Source organism: Bufo bufo, chromosome 2 (assembly GCF_905171765.1).
Source record: "Bufo bufo chromosome 2, aBufBuf1.1, whole genome shotgun sequence".
Taxonomy (NCBI): Eukaryota; Metazoa; Chordata; class Amphibia; order Anura; family Bufonidae; genus Bufo; species Bufo bufo.
In genome coordinates, this window is record NC_053390.1 from 1,870,288 (window position 1) to 1,893,792 (window position 23,505).

The following is a 23,505-nucleotide window of genomic DNA, read 5'->3' on the forward strand; positions in this document are numbered from 1 at the left end:
CTGTAGGTCCCAGGATGAAGTTCTGGCATCTTATAGACGTATTGTGTTCTCCTCCTTTACTTCCTGGATCATGGTCGTCTCCTCCTGGTATCCCATCCCCCCATGTACATGTCCTGTGTATGGCCTTTCTCTAATGGTCAGCTCAGTAGTGGTGAACGCTTCCTGTAGGTCCCAGGATGAAGTTCTGGTAATTTATAAAAGCTGGTACAAAGGAAAACAATTGTAGTTGCCCGTGGCAACCTATCAGATTGCACTTCATTTTTCATGGGCAGCTGAGCCAGTTTGCCTTTCCACTAGTTTGGATACATCTCCCCCAGTGACATCTAGATCAACGCCTAATATCGGCTAGCTGTCTCATCAGGGTAACACAAACCTTAAGGACGCCCACAAAAAGACCCAAAACCTAATATCGGCTAGCTGTCTCATCAGGGTAACACAAACCTTAAGGACGCCCACAAAAAGACCCAAAACCAGGAGCGGCTCTAAACACAGAAGAACAGGAGCAAATCTCTCCATATACCTCATGTCTGTGGAGGCTCCAGTCCTGGTTTTGGCTCACAATCACTGATGGAAATCACTGACCAAACACTGACGTGTGACTGAGGCTTTAGTCTGTTGGCTTTTGATGTATATAATATCACAGACAACATAAAAACCAATCAAATTCAAGCCGGCGGAGGACTGTGCCGGTTATGTTGGGTTGGTCACTAGCACCCACCACCGCCTCCTCTGCTTGGATTCTGATTGGTTTTATGAGTGTTAAATATTTTTTTTTTTCTTATTATTTTCCTTCCGGGGTATTTTGAGGGTGTTTTAGTTCAGCGCCATGTTGTACCTTTAATGTGCTACTTGGGAGATCTCTGGGTGCTGGAGATACCACACATCTCACTAACACGTGTGAGGTGACTACATGTGTGAGGTGTAAGCGAGCGTCGAGTACATTCAACCGCTCTCTTCTGACACAATATATGAAGTAATGCTATACTGTATACTATACAAATATCATTGTGTGCCATGTGCTTTATGTAGGAGACAGCACACCGATCTTCTTTATCCAATCCATATTCAGATAATCTTCAACACCAGTGGTATCGTATTTACATCAGTGCAACGTTTCGGGCCCTTTCTCGAGCTGGTGCAGTCTTACTCACTTGCCGGACTACACACACGTCTGCACCCCGGACAAGCTTGAGAAAGGGCACCAAATAAAAAGGGCCCGAAACGTTGCACTGATGTAAATACAATACCACTGGTGTTGAAGATTATCTGAATATGGATTGGATAAAGATGATCGGTGTGCTGTCTCCTACATAAATATAGATATACTCGGTGATCCTGGTGGAGGGAAACCAACCCGGGGACGTGCACCCAGTACAACTACCTGGGCGTGTGCTGGGGTCAACCTTGTGCTCAACATATCATGCATATTTATGTTCTAGGATTGTTCCCACTTATTCCAAGGATATGTAGGAGAGGGTGGTTGTCAGTTTGTGGTGTCATCATGGTGGAGGCCAAAGGAAATGTATGAGGAGTCTTGATAGGGATGATATCAGTGTTTAGGAAACCACAAAGGAAGAAAGGAAGATGTTGGTCATGGGAGGAGCACCACCATATCTATTATGGTGTTTAGAGTAGCCATGAAAGATAGAAGTAGGTGGATGATAGGACAGGCGGGTGAACAGTCATTACACCAGCAGAACTGTACACAGTGGATAGAAGTAGGTGGATTGTTCACCGCCTGTCCTACCATCATTACACCAGCAGAACTGTACACAGTGGATAGAAGTAGGTGGATGGTAGGACAGGCTGGTGAACAGTCATTACACCCTCAGAACTGTACACAGGGGATAGAAGTAGGTGGATGGTAGGACAGGCGGTGAACAGTCATTACACCCTCAGAACTGTACACAGGGGATAGAAGTAGGTGGATGGTAGGACAGGCTGGTGAACAGTCATTACACCCTCAGAACTGTACACAGGGGATAGAAGTAGGTGGATGGTAGGACAGGCTGGTGAACAGTCATTACACCCTCAGAACTGTACACAGGGGATAGAAGTAGGTGGATGGTAGGACAGGCTGGTGAACAGTCATTACACCCTCAGAACTGTACACAGTGGATAGAAGTAGGTGGATGGTAGGACAGGCGGTGAACAGTCATTACACCAGCAGAACTGTACACAGGGGATAGAAGTAGGTGGATGGTAGGACAGGCGGTGAACAGTCATTACACCAGCAGAACTGTACACAGGGGATAGAAGTAGGTGGATGGTAGGACAGGCGGTGAACAGTCATTACACCAGCAGAACTGTACACAGTGGATAGAAGTAGGTGGATGGTAGGACAGGCGGTGAACAGTCATTACACCAGCAGAACTGTACACAGTGGATAGAAGTAGGTGGATGGTAGGACAGGCGGTGAAGAATCATTACACCAGCAGAACTGTACACAGTGGATAGAAGTAGGTGGATGGTAGGACAGGCGGTGAACAGTCATTACACCCTCAGAACTGTACACAGTGGATAGAAGTAGGTGGATGGTAGGACAGGCGGTGAACAGTCATTACACCAGCAGAACTGTACACAGTGGATAGAAGTAGGTGGATGGTAGGACAGGCGGTGAACAGTCATTACACCAGCAGAACTGTACACAGTGGATAGAAGTAGGTGGATGGTAGGACAGGTGGTGAACAGTCATTACACCAGCAGAACTGTGCACAGTGGATAGAAGTAGGTGGATGGTAGGACAGGCGGTGAACAGTCATTACACCCTCAGAACTGTACACAGTGGATAGAAGTAGGTGGATGGTAGGACAGGCGGTGAACAGTCATTACACCCTCAGAACTGTACACAGTGGATAGAAGTAGGTGGATGGTAGGACAGGTGGTGAACAGTCATTACACCAGCAGAACTGTACACAGGGGATAGAAGTAGGTGGATGGTAGGACAGGTGGTGAACAGTCATTACACCCTCAGAACTGTACACAGTGGATAGAAGTAGGTGGATGGTAGGACAGGCGGTGAACAGTCATTACACCAGCAGAACTGTACACAGGGGATAGAAGTAGGTGGATGGTAGGACAGGCGGTGAACAGTCATTACACCAGCAGAACTGTACACAGGGGATAGAAGTAGGTGGATGGTAGGACAGGTGGTGAACAGTCATTACACCAGCAGAACTGTACACAGTGGATAGAAGTAGGTGGATGGTAGGACAGGCGGTGAACAGTCATTACACCAGCAGAACTGTACACAGGGGATAGAAGTAGGTGGATGGTAGGACAGGCGGTGAACAGTCATTACACCAGCAGAACTGTACACAGTGGATAGAAGTAGGTGGATGGTAGGACAGGCGGTGAACAGTCATTACACCAGCAGAACTGTACACAGTGGATAGAAGTAGGTGGATGGTAGGACAGGTGGTGAACAGTCATTACACCAGCAGAACTGTGCACAGTGGATAGAAGTAGGTGGATGGTAGGACAGGCGGTGAACAGTCATTACACCAGCAGAACTGTACACAGTGGATAGAAGTAGGTGGATGGTAGGACAGGCGGTGAACAGTCATTACACCCTCAGAACTGTACACAGTGGATAGAAGTAGGTGGATGGTAGGACAGGCGGTGAACAGTGATTACACCCTCAGAACTGTACACAGTGGATAGAAGTAGGTGGATGGTAGGACAGGCGGTGAACAGTCATTACACCCTCAGAACTGTACACAGTGGATAGAAGTAGGTGGATGGTAGGACAGGCGGTGAACAGTCATTACACCAGCAGAACTGTACACAGTGGATAGAAGTAGGTGGATGGTAGGACAGGCGGTGAAGAATCATTACACCAGCAGAACTGTACACAGTGGATAGAAGTAGGTGGATGGTAGGACAGGCGGTGAACAGTCATTACACCAGCAGAACTGTACACAGGGGATAGAAGTAGGTGGATGGTAGGACAGGCGGTGAAGAATCATTACACCAGCAGAACTGTACACAGGGGATAGAAGTAGGTGGATGGTAGGACAGGCGGTGAACAGTCATTACACCAGCAGAACTGTACACAGTGGATAGAAGTAGGTGGATGGTAGGACAGGCGGTGAATAATCATTACACCCTCAGAACTGTACACAGTGGATAGAAGTAGGTGGATGGTAGGACAGGCGGTGAACAGTCATTACACCAGCAGAACTGTACACAGGGGATAGAAGTAGGTGGATGGTAGGACAGGCGGTGAACAGTCATTACACCAGCAGAACTGTACACAGGGGATAGAAGTAGGTGGATGGTAGGACAGGCGGTGAAGAATCATTACACCAGCAGAACTGTACATAGTGGATAGAAGTAGGTGGATGGTAGGACAGGCGGTGAACAGTCATTACACCAGCAGAACTGTACACAGTGGATAGAAGTAGGTGGATGGTAGGACAGGCGGTGAATAATCATTACACCAGCAGAACTGTACACAGTGGATAGAAGTAGGTGGATGGTAGGACAGGCGGTGAACAGTCATTACACCCTCAGAACTGTACACAGTGGATAGAAGTAGGTGGATGGTAGGACAGGCGGTGAATAATCATTACACCCTCAGAACTGTACACAGGGGATAGAAGTAGGTGGATGGTAGGACAGGCGGTGAACAGTCATTACACCCTCAGAACTGTACACAGTGGATAGAAGTAGGTGGATGGTAGGACAGGCGGTGAACAGTCATTACACCAGCAGAACTGTACACAGTGGATAGAAGTAGGTGGATGGTAGACATGGTACATCAGTAGGTCCTACACTCATAACATATACATGTATTCTCTATATAGGTCATATACTCATATATCACATACATGTAACCTCTGTGTAGGTCGTACAATCATACATGTAACCTCTGTTGTTCATACAGTATGCTCATACATGTAACCTCTGTGTAGTTTGTATACTCACCCATGCAATCCGCTCTTCTTCCTCTTCAGGTCTTTCCCATAGAGTAGTCCCCCACCCCCGCTGTCATCATGGTGGCGCTGTCATTGAAGATCAGTATTGGCAATGTGGTGAAGACGATGCAATTTGAACCGTCCACAATGATTTATGACGCCTGTCGTATCATCCGGGAGCGTGTCCCAGAGGCACAGATCGGCCAGCGTAAGTTTTGGGGGTGCCTCATGGGGATCTGGGCTCAGTTGTGTACGGAGGCCTGGAATCTGTGTAGGAAAGGGTTAAGTGCCTGTCCTCTGTCAGCAGGTCACATGCCAGGCGGGCTATATTTACTGTCCAGATCTCCCTCAGTGGGTGGCCGCTGACACTTGTCCTGCTCTTCTGTTTTTATAGTTGGGACACCTCCTGTCCTGTGCCCTCATTCTCCCCAACTGATGTCATCCGATCCCCGGGGCTTTCTGCAGATATCGTCCCATCCCCGGGGCTTTCTGCAGATATCGTCCCATCCCCGGGGCTTTCTGCAGATATCGTCCCATCCCCGGGGCTTTCTGCAGATATCGTCCCATCCCCGGGGCTTTCTGCAGATATCGTCCCATCCCCGGGGCTTTCTGCAGATATCGTCCCATCCCCGGGGCTTTCTGCAGATATCGTCCCATCCCCGGGGCTTTCTGCAGATATCGTCCCATCCCCGGGGCTTTCTGCAGATATCGTCCCATCCCCGGGGCTTTCTGCAGATATCGTCCCATCCCCGGGGCTTTCACGTGTTCACATTAAGAAATCTACTAGGTTCTGGATACTCGTATTGCTCCCTGACAGGATACAACGACTTCTGAGATTCACCTGGACCCGGACAAGTGGCACCTGTAATATATGCAGATAGCAAGGATTTTAAGAGGGCATCCCACAACTATAGGGTTGTTTATAAGGGTACGGTAATCCCCCTGCATCACAAGCCAAAGTCGAGAACCTCTCCAAGTACATAGTGCCAAAGGAGTAACAGGTATTGAACAATCCTAAAATGGTCTGGGCATCTCCCATAGTGCAGGGAGGAAAATCTGTGGTTTCCCGCCCCACACCAGTCATGCTCTGGACATCTACCGGGATATTATCTGTGATGTATGATTCCTATATGATGCCTCAAGAGATTAACTTCAAATATTTTAAGGTTTCTAGACCAAAAATGTCAGAGATTTCTATGGGATCACTGGGCTGAGCTAACTATATGGGGCAGTGGGATCTCTGGACAGCTCACTATATGGGGCAGTGGGATCTCTGGACAGCTCACTATATGGGGCAGTGGGATCTCTGGACAGCTCACTATATGGGGCAGTGGGATCTCTGGACAGCTCACTATATGGGGCAGTGGGATCTCTGGACAGCTCACTAAATGGGGGTGGTGGGATCACCAGGCTGAGCTTACTATATGGGGACGATAAGATCTCTTGGCTGAGCTTACTATATGGCAGCTTTGGGATCACAGAGTTGAGCTCACTATATGGGGGCAGTGGGATCATTGGGATCTCTTGTATATTTTGGCTAAGTGTCGGGACCTCTGAGTGGAGTATATTTTGGCTGAATATTGGGATCTCTGGGGTGAGGATATTTTGGCTCAATATTGGGATCTCTGGGGTGAGGATATTTTGGCTCATTGCTGGGATCTCTGGGGTGAGGATATTTTGGCTCATTGCTGGGATCTCTGGGGGGGGGAGGATATTTTGGCTCAGTGTTGGGATCTGTGGGGTGAAGATATTTTGGCTCACTGTTGGGATCTCTGGGGGGGATATTTTGGCTCACTGTTGGGATCTCTGGGGTGAGGATATTTTGGCTCATTGTTGGGATCTCTGGGGGGGATATTTTGGCTCAGTATTGGGAACTTTGGGGGGACTATTTTGGCTCATTGTTGGGATCTCTGGGGGAATATTTTGGTTCATTGTTGGGATCTCTGGGGGAATATTTTGGTTCATTGTTGGGATCTCAGGGGGTGAGGATATTTTGGCTCAGTGTTGGTAATTTTTGAGCGTTTGTGCCTCGTATTCATTTCAGTGGGAAGCAGCTCTTTTTTTTTTCACACTTGTAAAAAGGATGTGTGGAGCATAGCAGCAGCGCGCTGTCCTGGGGCAGAATCGGCGCTGAAGTGAACGGCAAGCATTAAAAACTGCTCCATGTAAGTCCATGCGTTTATTCAGCGTTTTCTGCAAGTTGTTTGGGGCAGATCTGCGTCAGAACCTCAGGCTGGAAATGCAGCTTCGTCTTGTGAACTGGCCCTTAGAGTGAGCAGGTTGTGCGGGATGCTCCCGGTCTCTCCTGGATCTGATCTGTTCTTTTCATTTTCAGCCAATGACTTCGGTCTCTTTCTGTCCGATGAGGATCCCAAGAAAGGAATCTGGCTGGAGGCCGGGAAGGCGCTGGATTATTACATGTTACGTAATGGGGTGAGTTCACCAGTCAGTACGGGACCTCTGAAGTTGTCCGCACAGAGAGAAAACTCCTATGTGCAGGGGTGATGCACTGAGAGGATGTCTGCAGGGTAATCCTCATGCTAATAGTAGGTGTAGAATAAGGATGATACTATGATTGCTGTGTTGTCCTCTCGATGGGCCTAGATACAGAAGAGCACTTATCAGTGTGTTGCTGGAGTCACTGACCTCTGGGCGAGAGAATGACATGAGACTGTCTACTGTCCAAACTAAGAGGACGTTATAGAGCCCGGACAGGAAGAGGGTACATGGTGTGACTTCAAAAGTATTATATCTAGAAAAACATCCTCCAAAAACATTACATGGTCACTTATAGGCTGCTCATAGGTGACAATGTGATGGAAGTATCCCAGCTCCTCCATATATGTCGCCCCCTGTAACCCCTCATCCCATAATTCTCCTCCCATAATTCTCCAGCGAGAGTATGTCCTGCACGGTGACCTCTGTGACTTCTCCCCTCATAGTCTTGTCTGGTAGGTGTGTCCTGTAGTCATGTGACCTCCCCTCAGTCTTATCTGGTAGGTGTGTCCTGTAGTCATGTGACTTCTCCCTTCATAGTCTTGTCTGGTAGGTGTGTCCTGTAGACATGTGACCTCTCCCCTCAGTCTTGTCTATGTGACCTCTCCCTTCATAGCCTTGTCTGGTAGGTGTGTCCTGTAGACATGTGACCTCTCCCCTCAGTCTTATCTGGTAGGTGTGTCCTGTAGTCATGTGACTTCTCCCTTCATAGTCTTGTCTGGTAGGTGTGTCCTGTAGACATGTGACCTCTCCCCTCAGTCTTATCTATGTGACCTCTCCCTTCATAGTCTTGTCTGGTAGGTGTGTCCTGTAGACATGTGACCTCTCCCCTCAGTCTTGTCTGGTAGGTGTGTCTTGTAGTCATGTGACCTCTCCCCTCAGTCTTGTCTATGTGACCTCTCCCTTCATAGCCTTGTCTGGTAGGTGTGTCCTGTAGACATGTGACCTCTCCCCTCAGTCTTATCTGGTAGGTGTGTCCTGTAGTCATGTGACTTCTCCCTTCATAGTCTTGTCTGGTAGGTGTGTCCTGTAGACATGTGACCTCTCCCCTCAGTCTTATCTATGTGACCTCTCCCTTCATAGTCTTGTCTGGTAGGTGTGTCCTGTAGTCATGTGACCTCCCCTCAGTCTTATCTGGTAGGTGTGTCCTGTAGTCATGTGACTTCTCCCTTCATAGTCTTGTCTGGTAGGTGTGTCCTGTAGTCATGTGACCTCTCCCCTCATAGTCGTGTCTGGTAGGTGTGTCTTGTAGTCATGTGAACCTCTCCCTTCATAGTCTTGTCTGGTAGGTGTGTCTTGAAGTCATGTGACCTCTCCCCTCATAGTCTTGTCTTGTAGGTGTGTCTTGTAGTCATGTGAACCTCTCCCCTCATAGTCTTGTCTGGTAGGTGTGTCCTGTAGTCATGTGACCTCCCCTCATAGTCTTGTCTGGTAGGTGTGTCTTGTAGTCATGTGACCTCTCCCCTCATAGTCTTGTCTGGTAGGTGTGTCCTGTAGTCATGTGACCTCTCCCCTCATAGTCTTGTCTGGTAGGTGTGTCCTGTAGTCATGTGACTTCTCCCTTCATAGTCTTGTCTGGTAGGTGTGTCCTGTAGTCATGTGACCTCCCCTCATAGTCTTGTCTGGTAGGTGTGTCTTGTAGTCATGTGAACCTCTCACCTCACAGTCTTGTCTGGTAGGTGTGTCTTGTAGTCATGTGACCTCTCCCCTTAGTCTTATCTGGTAGGTGTGTCCTGTAGTCATGTGACTTCTCCCTTCATAGTCTTGTCTGGTAGGTGTGTCCTGTAGTCATGTGACCTCTCCCCTCATAGTCTTGTCTGGTAGGTGTGTCCTGTAGTCATGTGACCTCTCCCCTTAGTCTTATCTGGTAGGTGTGTCTTGTAGTCATGTGAACCTCTCCCCTCATAGTCTTGTCTGGTAGGTGTGTCCTGTAGTCATGTGACCTCTCCCCTCATAGTCTTGTCTGGTAGGTGTGTCTTGAAGTGATGTGACCTCTCCCCTCATAGTCTTGTCTGGTAGGTGTGTCTTGTAGTCATGTGACCTCTCCCCTCATAGTCTTGTCTGGTAGGTGTGTCTTGTAGTCATGTGACCTCTCCCCTCATAGTCTTGTCTGGTAGGTGTGTCTTGTAGTCATGTGAACCTCTCCCCTCATAGTCTTGTCTGGTAGGTGTGTCTTGTAGTCATGTGAACCTCTCCCCTCATAGTCTTGTCTGGTAGGTGTGTCTTGTAGTCATGTGAACCTCTCCCCTCATAGTCTTGTCTGGTAGGTGTGTCTTGTAGTCATGTGACCTCTCCCCTCATAGTCTTGTCTGGTAGGTGTGTCTTGTAGTCATTTGAACCTCTCCCCTCATAGTCTTGTCTGGTAGGTGTGTCTTGTAGTCATGTGACTTCTCCCTTCATAGTCTTGTCTGGTAGGTGTGTCCTGTAGTCATGTGACCTCTCCCCTCATAGTCTTGTCTGGTAGGTGTGTCCTGTAGTCATGTGACCTCTCCCCTCATAGTCTTGTCTGGTAGGTGTGTCTTGTAGTCATGTGAACCTCTCCCCTCATAGTCTTGTCTGGTAGGTGTGTCTTGTAGTCATGTGAACCTCTCCCCTCATAGTCGTGTCTGGTAGGTGTGTCTTGTAGTCATGTGAACCTCTCCCTTCATAGTCTTGTCTGGTAGGTGTGTCTTGTAGTCATGTGAACCTCTCCCCTCATAGTCTTGTCTTGTAGGTGTGTCTTGTAGTCATGTGAACCTCTCCCCTCATAGTCTTGTCTGGTAGGTGTGTCCTGTAGTCATGTGACCTCTCCCCTCATAGTCTTGTCTGGTAGGTGTGTCCTGTAGTCATGTGACCTCTCCCCTCATAGTCTTGTCTGGTAGGTGTCTCCTTCACGCTTTTGATTTCTACCCTAATAGTTGCTTCCATGATTCTCCTCTTGCGCACAGGACACCTTGGAATACAGGAAGAAACAACGTCCTTTGAAGATTCGAATGTTGGATGGTACAGTGAAAACTGTCATGGTGGACGACTCCAAAACCATGAGCGACCTATTGATGACAATCTGTGCCCGAATCGGTAAGGCTGGAATCAGCCATCCTCCATGGCTGTAGTATGGTGCCTCAGGAGTCACATATGGCTCGCGCTTCCTCAGTCACATTGGGTTTGCGGTCCCTCGTAGTTACATTTTGGCTTCTGGCCCCTTGGTAGTTGCATTAGGTTTATAGTCCCTCATGGTCACATTGGATTTGCCGTCCTTCGAGGTCAGATTGGGCTTGCGGTCCCATGGTAGTCATTCAGGTGTGTAAGGTTGTGGCTGCAGTACTTTCATGTCTGTCTTCTTGTTCAGGTATCACCAATTATGATGAGTATTCCCTGGTGCGAGATGTGCTGGAGGAGAAGAAGGAGGAGATCACTGGGACACTAAAAAGAGACAAGACACTTCTACGAGACGACAAAAAAATGGAAAAACTGAAGCAGAAACTTCACACAGATGATGAATGTAAGTCATGAGCCTGGTCTTTGCTCCTGCCATTTTCTTCATGTGTTCATAGTTTTCCAGTAGTGTCCAATGGACATGGTAGAAGAAGAGCCTGTTGTGACCCTTTGGGGTGAGGAACTTTTCAGAAGAGTCTGCTGTGACCCATAGGTATGATAAACCTGGCAGAAGCATCTGCTGTGACCCATAGGGTTGAGGATTTTAGCAGTAGAGCCTGATGTGGAATCGGCTAGGAGAACCTGATTAACATATAGGGTTGAGGATCCTGGCAGGAGAGCCTGATGTAATGTATAGGGCTGAGGAACCTGGTATGAGAGCCTGATGTAATGTATAGGGCTGAGGAACCTGGTATGAGAGCCTGATGTAATTTATAGGGCTGAGGAACCTGGTATGAGAGCCTGATGTAACCTATAGGGCTGAGGAACCTGTCAGAGCTTGAGGTTACATATAGGGCTGAGGAACCTGGCAGGAGAGCCTAATGTAATATATTGGGCTGAGGAACCTGGCAGGAGAGTCTCCCGTGACATATAGGGGTGAGGAACCTGGCAGAAGAGCCTGATTTAACATATACGGCTGAGGAACCTGTCGGGAGAGATGGATGTAATATATAGGGCTGAGGAACCTGGAAGGAGAGCTTGATGTAATATATACTGTAGGACTGAAATACCTAGCAGGAGAGCGTGATGTGCCCCATAGGAGTGAGGAACCTGGCTGGTGTGCCCCATAGGAGTGAGGAACCTGGCTGGTGTGCCCCATAGGAGGGAGGAACCTGGCAGGAAAGCCTGGTGGGACCCATAGGAGTGAGGAACCTGGCAGGAAAGCCTGGTGGGACCCATAGGAGCGAGGAACCTGGCAGGAGAGCCTGATGGGACCCATAAGAGTGAGGAACCTGACAGGGAGAACCTTATGAGACCCATAGGAGTGAGGAACCTGACAGGAGAACCTCATTAGACCCATAGGAGTGAGGAACCTGACAGGAGAACCTCATTAGACCCATAGGAGTGAGGAACCTGGCAGGAGATCCTAATGGGACCCATAGGAGTGAGAAACCTGGTAGGAGAGCCTGATGGGACCCATAAATCTGAAGATCCTGCTTGTGAGCTAAATAGCTGAGGAGCTCTATGTGATAGTATATGCTATGTTAAAGATGTCTTCCCTGGTCCTGAAGTTCTCTTTTAGGGTGATTTCCCGCTTTTTCTCTCAACGTCTTGTCTTGCAGTAAACTGGCTAGATCCGGGACGGACCCTGCGGGAACAAGGAGTAGATGAAAATGAAACTCTGCTCTTGAGGCGCAAGTTCTTCTACTCTGACCAGAACGTGGACTCCAGGGACCCGGTCCAGCTGAATCTCCTCTATGTGCAGGTATGTGTAGCTCAGGTAAGTGGCTGTGCTCCTCTGTGTCTGATAATGGTGGAGCCTCTCACCCGTCTCTTCTCACCCTCCCCTCCTCTAGGCCCGGGATGACATCCTGAACGGCTCTCACCCCGTCTCCTTTGATAAGGCCTGTGAATTTGCCGGTTACCAGTGCCAAGTGCAGTTCGGACCACACAATGAAGTGAAGCACAAGCCAGGATTCCTGGAGTAAGTGGGGTGGACGATGAGGGTGGTTGTACTGTATTTATAGCAGGTGGCACCTGCATAGTAGTGAGGGTACAATGATGAAGATGACTTGGTAGGACAAGAGCTGACGCTGCACTAAATCCTTCTCTATCATCCCAGGTTAAAAGATTTTTTGCCTAAAGAATACATCAAGCAGAAGGGAGAGCGGAGAATTTTTATGGTGGGTCTGTGTGTGACATGCATGTGTGATATGTGTGACATGTATGTGTGATCTATGTGTGTGTGTGTGTGGCATGTACAGTACAGACCAAAAGTTTGGACACACCTTCTCATTCGAAGAGTTTTCTTTATTTTCATGACTATGAAGGCATCAAAACTATGAATTAACACATGTGGAATTATATACATAACAAACAAGTGTGAAACAACTGAAAATGTCATATTCTAGGTTCTTCAAAGTAGCCACCTTTTGCTTTGATTACTGCTTTGCACACTCTTGGCATTCTCTTGATGAGCTTCAAGAGGTCGTCCCCTGAAATGGTCTTCCAACAGTCTTGAAGGAGTTCCCAGAGATGCTTAGCACTTGTTGGCCCTTTTGCCTTCACTCTGCGGTCCAGCTCACCCCAAACCATCTCGATTGGGTTCAGGTCCGGTGACTGTGGAGGCCAGGTCATCTGGCGCAGCACCCCATCACTCTCCTTCATGGTCAAATAGCCCTTACTTTCAACGTTTTCCCAATTTTTCGGCTGACTGACTGACCTTCATTTCTTAAAGTAATGATGGCCACTCATTTTTCTTTACTTAGCTGCTTTTTTCTTGCCATAATACAAATTCTAACAGTCTATTCAGTAGGACTATCAGCTGTGTATCCACCTGACTTCTCCTCAACGCCACTGATGGTCCCAACCCCATTTATAAGGCAAGAAATCCCACTTATTAAACCTGACAGGGCACACCTGTGAAGTGAAGACCATTTCAGGGGACTACCTCTTGAAGCTCATCAAGAGAATGCCAAGAGTGTGCAAAGCAGTAATCAAAGCAAAAGGTGGCTACTTTGAAGAACCTAGAATATGACATATTTTCAGTTGTTTCACACTTGTTTGTTATGTATATAATTCCACATGTGTTAATTCATAGTTTTGATGCCTTCATAGGTTTGAATGAGAAGGTGTGTCCAAACTTTTGGTCTGTACTGTATATGTGTGTGTGAGACATGTATGTGTGATCTATGTATGGGAGATGTGTGTGTGTGTGTAACGTGTGTGTGTGTGTGTGTGATATATGTATGTAAAGGGAAGAAAAACAAACGAACCAGCACCTCCATAATAGGTAACTTTGAGAGCACAGGTGCACGCTGCCTTGGCTGAAACACAATGGGATTAGTAGAACTACAGGTAACAGCACGCTGCTAGTCAATTGCACAAAGATATAAGCAAATACTGAATAAAGAATAGCTGCTTGGTGGCCATAATTACTGCAAGGGCAGTTAGAAGCTCTTTGCACATATAATTGATCAAAAATACTTCGGGCCCATCTACCAGAAGACAAGGTGGCTTCTCATCAGATGAGGCCTACTCTAACATGCCTCTCCTGGGCTATCAGCCTGCAATCTGGGCAAATTAGCACCAAGCTATAGCCCCCCCCAGTGGCAGAGCTTCTAGCTGCCCTTGCAGTAAGTATGGCCACCAAGCAGCTATTTTTTATTCAGTATTTGCTTATATCTTTGTGCAATTGACTAGCAGCGTGCTGTTACCTGTAGTTCTACTAATCCCATTGTGTTTCAGCAAAGGCAGCGTGCACCTGCGCTCTCAAATTTACTTATTATGGAGGTGCTGGTTCGTTTGTTTTTCTTCCCTATTGTCACTGCCACTGGGGGGTGGCGCCCCTGGTGGTGAGTTTGAACCGTGCACCACCGCCCATTTACCAATTAGATAGATTGTACAGCTGTATTCTACTTTGCCCATACTGCAGGCTAACAGTCCGGGAGAGGCAGGTGTAGGGTATAGCTGGGTGCTACTCAGCCCATACTGCAGGCTAACAGTCCGGGAGAGGCAGGTGTAGGGTATAGCTGGGTGCTACTCAGCCCATACTGCAGGCTGATAGCCCGGGAGAGGCAGGTGTAGGGTATAGCTGGGTGCTACTCTGCCCATACTGCAGGCTGATAGCCCGGGAGAGGCAGGTGTAGGGTATAGCTGGGTGCTACTCTGCCCAGATTGCAGGCTGATAGCCCGGGAGAGGCAGGTGTAGGGTATAGCTGGGTGCTACTCAGCCCATACTGCAGGCTGATAGCCTGGGAGAGGCAGGTATAGGGTATAGCTGGGTGCTACTCTGCCCAGATTGCAGGCTGATAGCCCGGGAGAGGCAGGTGTAGGGTATAGCTGGGTGCTACTCAGCCCAGATTGCAGGCTGACAGCCTGGGAGAGGCAGGTGTAGGGTATAGCTGGGTGCTACTCTGCCCAGATTGCAGGCTGATAGCCCGGGAGAGGCAGGTGTAGGGTATAGCTGGGTGCTACTCAGCCCATACTGCAGGCTGATAGCCCGGGAGAGGCAGGTGTAGGGTATAGCTGGGTGCTACTCTGCCCAGATTGCAGGCTGACAGCCTGGGAGAGGCAGGTGTAGGGTATAGCTGGGTGCTACTCAGCCCATACTGCAGGCTGATAGCCCGGGAGAGGCAGGTGTAGGGTATAGCTGGGTGCTACTCTGCCCAGATTGCAGGCTGATAGCCCGGGAGAGGCAGGTGTAGGGTATAGCTGGGTGCTACTCAGCCCATACTGCAGGCTCACAGCCCGGGAGAGGCAGGTGTAGGGTATAGCTGGGTGCTACTCAGCCCATACTGCAGGCTGATAGCCCGGGAGAGGCAGGTGTAGGGTATAGCTGGGTGCTACTCTGCCCAGATTGCAGGCTGATAGCCCGGGAGAGGCAGGTGTAGGGTATAGCTGGGTGCTACTCAGCCCATACTGCAGGCTGATAGCCCGGGAGAGGCAGGTGTAGGGTATAGCTGGGTGCTACTCTGCCCAGATTGCAGGCTGATAGCCCAGGAGAGGCAGGTGTAGGGTATAGCTGGGTGCTACTCTGCCCAGATTGCAAGCTGTAAGCCCAGGAGAGGCAGGTGTAGGGTATAGCTGGGTGCTACTCTGCCCAGATTGCAGGCTGATAGCCCGGGAGAGGCAGGTGTAGGGTATAGCTGGGTGCTACTCAGCCCATACTGCAGGCTGATAGCCCGGGAGAGGCAGGTGTAGGGTATAGCTGGGTGCTACTCAGCCCATACTGCAGGCTGATAGCCCGGGAGAGGCAGGTGTAGGGTATAGCTGGGTGCTACTCTGCCCAGATTGCAGGCTGATAGCCCGGGAGAGGCAGGTGTAGGGTATAGCTGGGTGCTACTCAGCCCATACTGCAGGCTGATAGCCCGGGAGAGGCAGGTGTAGGGTATAGCTGGGTGCTACTCTGCCCAGATTGCAGGCTGATAGCCCGGGAGAGGCATGTGTAGGGTATAGCTGGGTGCTACTCTGCCCATACTGCAGGCTGATAGCCCGGGGGAGGCAGGTGTAGGGTATAGCTGGGTGCTACTCTGCCCAGATTGCAGGCTGATAGCCCGGGAGAGGCAGGTGTAGGGTATAGCTTGGTGCTACTCTGCCCAGATTGAAGGCTGTAAGCCCAGAAGAGGCAGGTGTAGGGTATAGCTGGGTGCTACTCTGCCCATACTGCAGGCTGATAGCCCAGAAGAGGCAGGTGTAGGGTATAGCTGGGTGCTACTCAGCCCATACTGCAGGCTGATAGCCCGGGAGAGGCAGGTGTAGGGTATAGCTGGGTGCTACTCTGCCCATACTGCAGGCTGATAGCCCGGGAGAGGCAGGTGTAGGGTATAGCTGGGTGCTACTCTGCCCAGATTGCAGGCTGATAGCCTGGGAGAGGCAGGTGTAGGGTATAGCTGGGTGCTACTCAGCCCATACTGCAGGCTGACAGCCCGGGAGAGGCAGGTGTAGGGTATAGCTGGGTGCTACTCAGCCCATACTGCAGGCTGTAAGCCCGGGAGAGGCAGGTGTAGGGTATAGCTGGGTGCTACTCAGCCCATACTGCAGGCTGATAGCCCGGGAGAGGCAGGTGTAGGGTATAGCTGGGTGCTACTCTGCCCAGATTGCAGGCTGATAGCCCTGGAGAGGCAGGTGTAGGGTATAGCTGGGTGCTACTCTGCCCAGATTGCAGGCTGTAAGCCCAGGAGAGGCATGTGTAGGGTATAGCTTGGTGCTACTTTGCCCAGATTGCAGGCTGTAAGCCCAGGAGAGGCATGTTAGAGTAGGCCCCATCTGATGAGAGGCCACCTTGTCGTCTGGTAGATGGGCCCGAAGTATTTGTGATCAATTATATGCGCAAAGAGCTTCTAGCTGCCCTTGCAGTAATTATGGCCACCAAGCAGCTATTCTTTATTCAGTATTTGCTTATATTTTTGTGCAATTGACTAGCAGAGTGCTGTTACCTGTAGTTCTACTAATCCCATGATATAAAAAGGCTGTGTGTGACTGTGACGTGTGTGTGACTGTGACGTGTGTGTGACTGTGACGTGTGTGTGACTGTGACGTGTGTGTGACTGTGACGTGTGTGTGACTGTGACGTGTGTGTGACTGTGACGTGTTTGTGTGACTGTGACGTGTGTGTGACTGTGACGTGTGTGTGACTGTGACGTGTGTGTGTGTGACTGTGACGTGTGTGTGTGTGTGACTGTGACGTGTGTGTTTGACTGTGACGTGTGTGTGACTGACGTCTGTGACGTGTGTGTGTGACTGTGACGTGTGTGTGTGACTGTGACGTGTGTGTGACTGACGTCTGTGACGTGTGTGTGTGACTGTGACGTGTGTGTGACTGTGACGTGTGTGTGACTGTGACGTCTGTGACGTGTGTGACTGACGTGACGTCTGTGACGTGTGTGACTGACGTGACGTCTGTGACGTGTGTGTGACTGTGACGTGTGTGTGTGTGTGACTGTGACGTGTGTGTGACTGACGTCTGTGACGTGTGTGTGACTGTGACGTGTGTGTGACTGTGACGTGTGTGTGACTGTGACGTGTGTGTGTGACTGTGACGTGTGTGACTGTGACGTGTGTGTGTGTGACTGTGACGTGTGTGTGTGTGTGACTGTGACGTCTGTGACGTGTGTGTGTGTGTGACTGTGACGTGTGTGTGTGTGACTGTGACGTGTGTGTGTGTGACTGTGACGTGTGTGTGTGTGACGTGTGTGTGTGTGACGTGTGTGTGTGTGACTGTGACGTGTGTGACTGTGACGTGTGTGTGACTGTGACGTGTGTGTGTGTGACTGTGACGTGTGTGTGTGTGACTGTGACGTGTGTGTGTGTGACTGTGACGTGTGTGTGTGTGACTGTGACGTGTGTGTGTGTGACTGTGACGTGTGTGTGTGTGACTGTGACGTGTGTGTGTGTGACTGTGACGTCTGTGACGCGTGTGTCTGTGACGTCTGTGACGCGTGTGTGTGTGTGTGACTGTGACGTGTGTGTGTGTGTGACTGTGACGTGTGTGTGTGTGTGACTGTGACGTGTGTGTGTGTGACTGTGACGTCTGTGACGTGTGTGTGTGACTGTGACGTGTGTGTGTGACTGTGACGTCTGTGACGCGTGTGTGTGACTGTGACGTGTGTGTGTGACTGTGACGTGTGTGTGTGTGACTGTGACGTGTGTGTGTGTGACTGTGACGTGTGTGTGTGACTGTGACGTGTGTGTGTGTGTGACTGTGACGTGTGTGTGTGACTGTGACGTGTGTGTGTGTGTGACTGTGACGTCTGTGACGTGTGTGACTGTGACGTGTGTGTGTGTGACTGTGACGTGTGTGTGACGTGTGTGTGTGTGTGTGTGTGACTGTGACGTGTGTGTGTGACTGTGACGTGTGTGACGTGTCAGTGTTTCACCCTCTTCTCCTTGCAGGCTCACAAGCAGTGCGGTAACATGAGTGAGATAGAGGCGAAGGCTCGCTATGTGAAGCTGGCGCGCTCCCTGAAGACGTACGGCGTCTCTTTCTTCCTGGTGAAGGTGAGCAGGTGATGCCTCGTCACGCTCTGTGACCGACACCCCGGCTGATGGGGTGACCCCGGCTGATGGGGTGACCTGCGCCCCTCCCCCCCCCTGACGTCTTCTCCCAAGTTACATCACCCCCCGTTGCCCCATCTTTAATCATCATTGTCTCTTTGTATCTCCTTCTAGGAAAAAATGAAAGGTAAGAACAAGCTGGTTCCTCGGCTTCTGGGCATCACCAAGGAATGTGTGATGAGAGTGGATGAGAAGACCAAGGAGGTGATCCAGGAGTGGAATCTGACCAACATCAAGCGCTGGGCAGCCTCCCCCAAGAGCTTCACACTGGTCAGTGGCAGTCTGCACAGGTGGTCTTCTCGTGGCCGCGCTGCGACCTCCGCTAATCCGCTCCCTTTCTGTCGCTCTTAGGACTTCGGGGACTATCAGGACGGCTACTACTCTGTGCAGACCACCGAAGGCGAGCAGATAGCCCAGCTCATCGCCGGCTACATCGACATCATCCTGAAAAAGGTGACTACCCCCCAGGCTGATGGGGTGACTGCACCCTCTCCCCCCAGGCTGATGGGGTGACTGCACCCTCTCCCCCCAGGCTGATGGGGTGACTGCACCCTCTCCCCCCAGGCTGATGGGGTGACTGCACCCTCTCCCCCCAGGCTGATGGGGTGACTGCACCCTCTCCCCCCAGGCTGATGGGGTGACTGCACCCTCTCCCCGCAGGCTGATGGGGTGACTGCACCCTCTCCCCCCAGGCTGATGGGGTGACTGCACCCCCTCCCCCCAGGCTGATGGGGTGACTGCACCTCCTCCGCCCAGGCTGATGGGGTGACTACCTCCCCCCCCATTGAGACCCCGTCATTGCTGTGACAGCCCTGCTGCAGTGCGGTGGATGTGGCGCACCCTTCTCCCGCAGCTCCTCTTGGTCCCAGTGCTTTACCTTTTGGGTGGACTGTTGACCAGTGAGGGGCAGCAGCGATCCCCCCACGTTTCCCGCGGTCCCTGCGCTCTACGTCCTCACATCACCCCACACTTTGAGAATGAATGGCTTCGGTTTTCCTCTGTTTAGAAAAAGAGCAAAGATCACTTTGGTTCGGAGGGGGACGAAGAGTCGACCATGCTGGAGGATTCTGTGTCACCGAAGAAGTAAGAGAGCGTCAGACTTGTGTAAATCATGGCCTCCTGCCAAGTCCGTGCCCACCATGCTGCGGCAGCAAGAGAGGACGAAAGAGACTCCACAGGGAGAGTATTCACCCCATGCAGACATGAGACCACCGCACACCATTACTCATGCCCCCCCAGCATCTCGGGGGGAGCACAGGCGTTATATACTATAGCGGGGATCAGCAGCCTCTGGCATCACAGCTGCTGTGGTGTAACTATAACTCCCAGCATGAAACTATCACTTCTGTGGGAATCCAGAGAACAGGAAATGTAGTTTCACTACCCCTGGAGGTTTCTGACACCTGTACTACAGTATTATCCTGGAATACTGTCCTTATCTACAGAGACATCTACAGTCAGGTCCATAAATATTGGGACATGGACACAATTCTGACATGTTTGGCTCTATACACCACCACAATGGATGTGAGATGAAACGGACAAGATGTGCTTTACCTGCAGACTGTCAGCTGTAATCTGAGGGGATTTACATCCAGATCAGGTGAACGGTGCAGGAATTACAGCAGTTTCCATATGTGCCTCCCACTTGTTAAGGGACCAGAAGTAATGGGACAGAATAATAATCATAAATCAAACTTTCACTTTTTGATACTTGGTTACAAATCCTTTGCAGTCAATTACAGCCTGAAGTCTGGAACGCATAGACATCACCAGACGCTGGTCTCATCCCTGGTGATGCTCTGCCAGGCCTCTACTGCAACTGTCCTCAGTTCCTGCTCGTTCTTGGGGCATTTTCCCTTCAGTTTTGTCTTCAGCAAGTGAAATGCTCAATCAGATTCAGGTCCGGGGATTGACTCGGCCATTGCAGAACATTCCACTTCTTTCCCTTAGACTCTTTGGTTGCTTTTGCAGTATGCTTTGGGTCATTGTCCATCTGCACTGTGAAGCGCCGTCCAATGAGTTCTGAAGCATTTGGCTGAATATGAGCAGATAATATTGCCCGAAACACTTCAGAATTCATCCTGCTGCTTTTGTCGGCAGTCACATCATCAATAAATACAAGAGAAGCAGTTCCATTGGCAGCCATACATGCCCACGCCATGACACTACCACCACCAGGCTTCACTGATGAGGTGGTATGCTTAGGATCATGAGCAGCTCCTTTCCTTCTCCATACTCTTCTCTTCCCATCGCTCTGGTACAAGTTGATCTTGGTCTCATCTGTCCATAGGATGTTGTTCCAGAACTGTGAAGGCTTTTTTAGATGTCGTTTGGCAAACTCTAATCTGACCTTCCTGTCTTTGAGGCTCACCAATGGTTTACATCTTGTGGTGAACCCTCTGTATTCACTCTGGTGAAGTCTTCTCCTGATTGTTGACTTTGACACACATACACCTACCTCCTGGAGAGTGTTCTTGATCTGGCCAACTGTTGTGAAGGGGGTTTTCTTCACCTGGGAAAGAATTCTTCGCTCATCCACCACAGTTGTTTTCCGTGGTCTTCCGGGTCTTTTGGTGTTGCTGAGCTCACCGTGCGTTCCTTATTTTTAGGAATGTTCCAAACAGTTGTTTTGGCCACGCCTAATGTTTTTGCTATCTCTCTGATGGGTTTGTGGTGTTTCTTCAGCCTAATGATGGCTTCACTGATAGTGACAGCTCTTTGGATCTCATCTTGAGAGTTGACAGCAACAGATTCCAAATGCAGATAGCAGGAAATGACCTCTGGACCTTTTATCTGCTGATTGTAATTGGGATAATGAGGGAATAACACACACCTGGCCATGGAACAGCTGAGAAGACAATTGTCCCATTACTTCTGGTCCCTTAACAAGTGGGAGGCACATATGCAAACTGCTGTAATTCCTGCACCGTTCACCTGATTTGGATGTAAATCCCCTCAAATTACAGCTGACAGTCTGCAGGTAAAGCACATCTTGTCCGTTTCATTTCAAATCCATTGTGGTGGAGTATAGAGCCAAAAATGTCAGAATTGTGTCCATGTCCCAATATTTATGGACCTGACTGTAACTACTATAATACTGCTCCTATGTACAAGAATATAACTACTATAATACTGCCTCCTATGTACAAGAATATAACTACTATAATACTGCTCCTATGTACAAGAATATAACTACTATAATACTGCCTCCTATGTACAAGAATATAACTACTATAATACTGCCTCCTATGTACAAGAATATAACTACTATAATACTGCTCCTATGTACAAGAATATAACTACTATAATACTACCTCCTATGTACAAGAATATAACTACTATAATACTGCTCCTATGTACAAGAATATAACTACTATAATACTGCTCCTATGTACAAGAATATAACTACTATAATACTGCTCCTATGTACAAGAATATAACTACTATAATACTGCTCCTATATACAAGAATATAACTACTATAATACTGCTCCTATGTACAAGAATATAACTACTATAATACTGCTCCTATGTACAAGAATATAACTACTATAATACTGCTCCTATGTACAAGAATATAACTACTATAATACTGCCTCCTATGTACAAGAATATAACTACTATAATACTGCTCCTATGTACAAGAATATAACTACTATAATACTGCTCCTATGTACAAGAATATAACTACTATAATACTGCCTCCTATGTACAAGAATATAACTACTATAATACTGCTCCTATGTACAAGAATATAACTACTATAATACTGCCTCCTATGTACAAGAATATAACTACTATAATACTGCTCCTATGTACAAGAATATAACTAATATAATACTGCTCCTATGTACAAGAATATAACTACTATAATGATCTTTTTATTTAAAATCAAGCAACAAAATATTACAATATATTTACAATAAAGTCATAGAAAATAAATGAAATAAAGTTACATCACAAACATTATACAGATGCTGACACATGGATGTTCCTCCATTACACATTATTGCAGTTATTTTTCTCAACTTCTATCCTATCACACAATCATTTATCTTCAGCACAAAGGACCAGAAAGACGACTCTTGTCTCCCGGCTGCAAACTCCTAAGCATTGCTCTTCAGATAAATCTCCTGTATGGATGGAGAAGACATCCGATCTCTCCTGAGAAACTCGCCTACCGCCTGTTCTTAGTCTTTACACTGTTCACATTAAGAGGGTTTTTTTTAATTTTATTTTTTTATTTTTATTGCAGTCTTATTCAGGTCACTTAAACTTCTTTGCCCTTTTTTTCCTCCTCCCACTGCTGTGACCTGTAGAGCCCCATCTTTTGGCGGACACTGAGGAAACAAGATCTTCTTTCTGAGGGTCATCCTCAGGATTGAGTGAATGAACTTGCTCCATTTGTGCCTCTTCCTCTTGATCTTCTTCTCCCAGTACACTGTAACGTCCAGAAGCTACTTCCAGCACCGATAGCTCAGGTGTTCTCTTCACTGTGCTGTTTTTCCTTTTTACTGTCTGGAACCCATCATCATCCACACTGGTCTCTATGGCTGGACCAGCTGGCTCTGTGGACATGGTCTCTATGGCTGGAGCAGCTGGCTCTGTGGACATAGTCTCTGTGGCTGGATCAGTTGGTTCAACAAGTGTGACCCCTGCAGGGTTAGCTGGTTCTGTAGACACGCTGGGCCTCTCTTCAGGTGGTTTGGTGGCAGCTGGTTCTTCAGGCGTTCTTTGCTTTTGTTTTAGTAATTCATTGATAACCTTTTTGAATATTTTGCTTCTTGGAAGGAATTTCTCTTCAGTGGCTGGTGATAGTTTTGAAGCAGCACCCATGGGTGGCACATCAGTCTCTACAGCGGGGTCACTGGTACCTTGGCTTCTAACATCATTGGGATTGACAGTTTCTGAGACTACATCTGTAGTTCTAGGAACATCCTCCTGGTCTTCCTCCATGT

At 48.8% G+C, this 23,505-nt stretch overlaps 1 protein-coding gene across 5 annotated transcripts in view; it reads left to right on the forward strand.

The window, feature by feature from the left end:
- TLN1 (talin 1) overlaps positions 1-23,505 on the forward strand; it is a 131,044-nt gene that overhangs the window by 18,836 nt on the left and 88,703 nt on the right. For all 5 annotated transcript variants that reach the window (XM_040420671.1, XM_040420675.1, XM_040420674.1 and 2 more), the window contains exons 2-12: positions 4,959-5,127; positions 7,255-7,352; positions 10,343-10,472; positions 10,744-10,896; positions 12,113-12,255; positions 12,347-12,474; positions 12,613-12,673; positions 18,384-18,488; positions 18,660-18,815; positions 18,897-18,998; positions 19,552-19,628. In XM_040420671.1, the coding sequence (XP_040276605.1) occupies positions 4,998-5,127; positions 7,255-7,352; positions 10,343-10,472; positions 10,744-10,896; positions 12,113-12,255; positions 12,347-12,474; positions 12,613-12,673; positions 18,384-18,488; positions 18,660-18,815; positions 18,897-18,998; positions 19,552-19,628 (1,283 nt within the window). In that variant the 5' untranslated portion in view covers positions 4,959-4,997. The remainder of the gene's footprint in view (positions 1-4,958; positions 5,128-7,254; positions 7,353-10,342; positions 10,473-10,743; positions 10,897-12,112; positions 12,256-12,346; positions 12,475-12,612; positions 12,674-18,383; positions 18,489-18,659; positions 18,816-18,896; positions 18,999-19,551; positions 19,629-23,505) is intronic.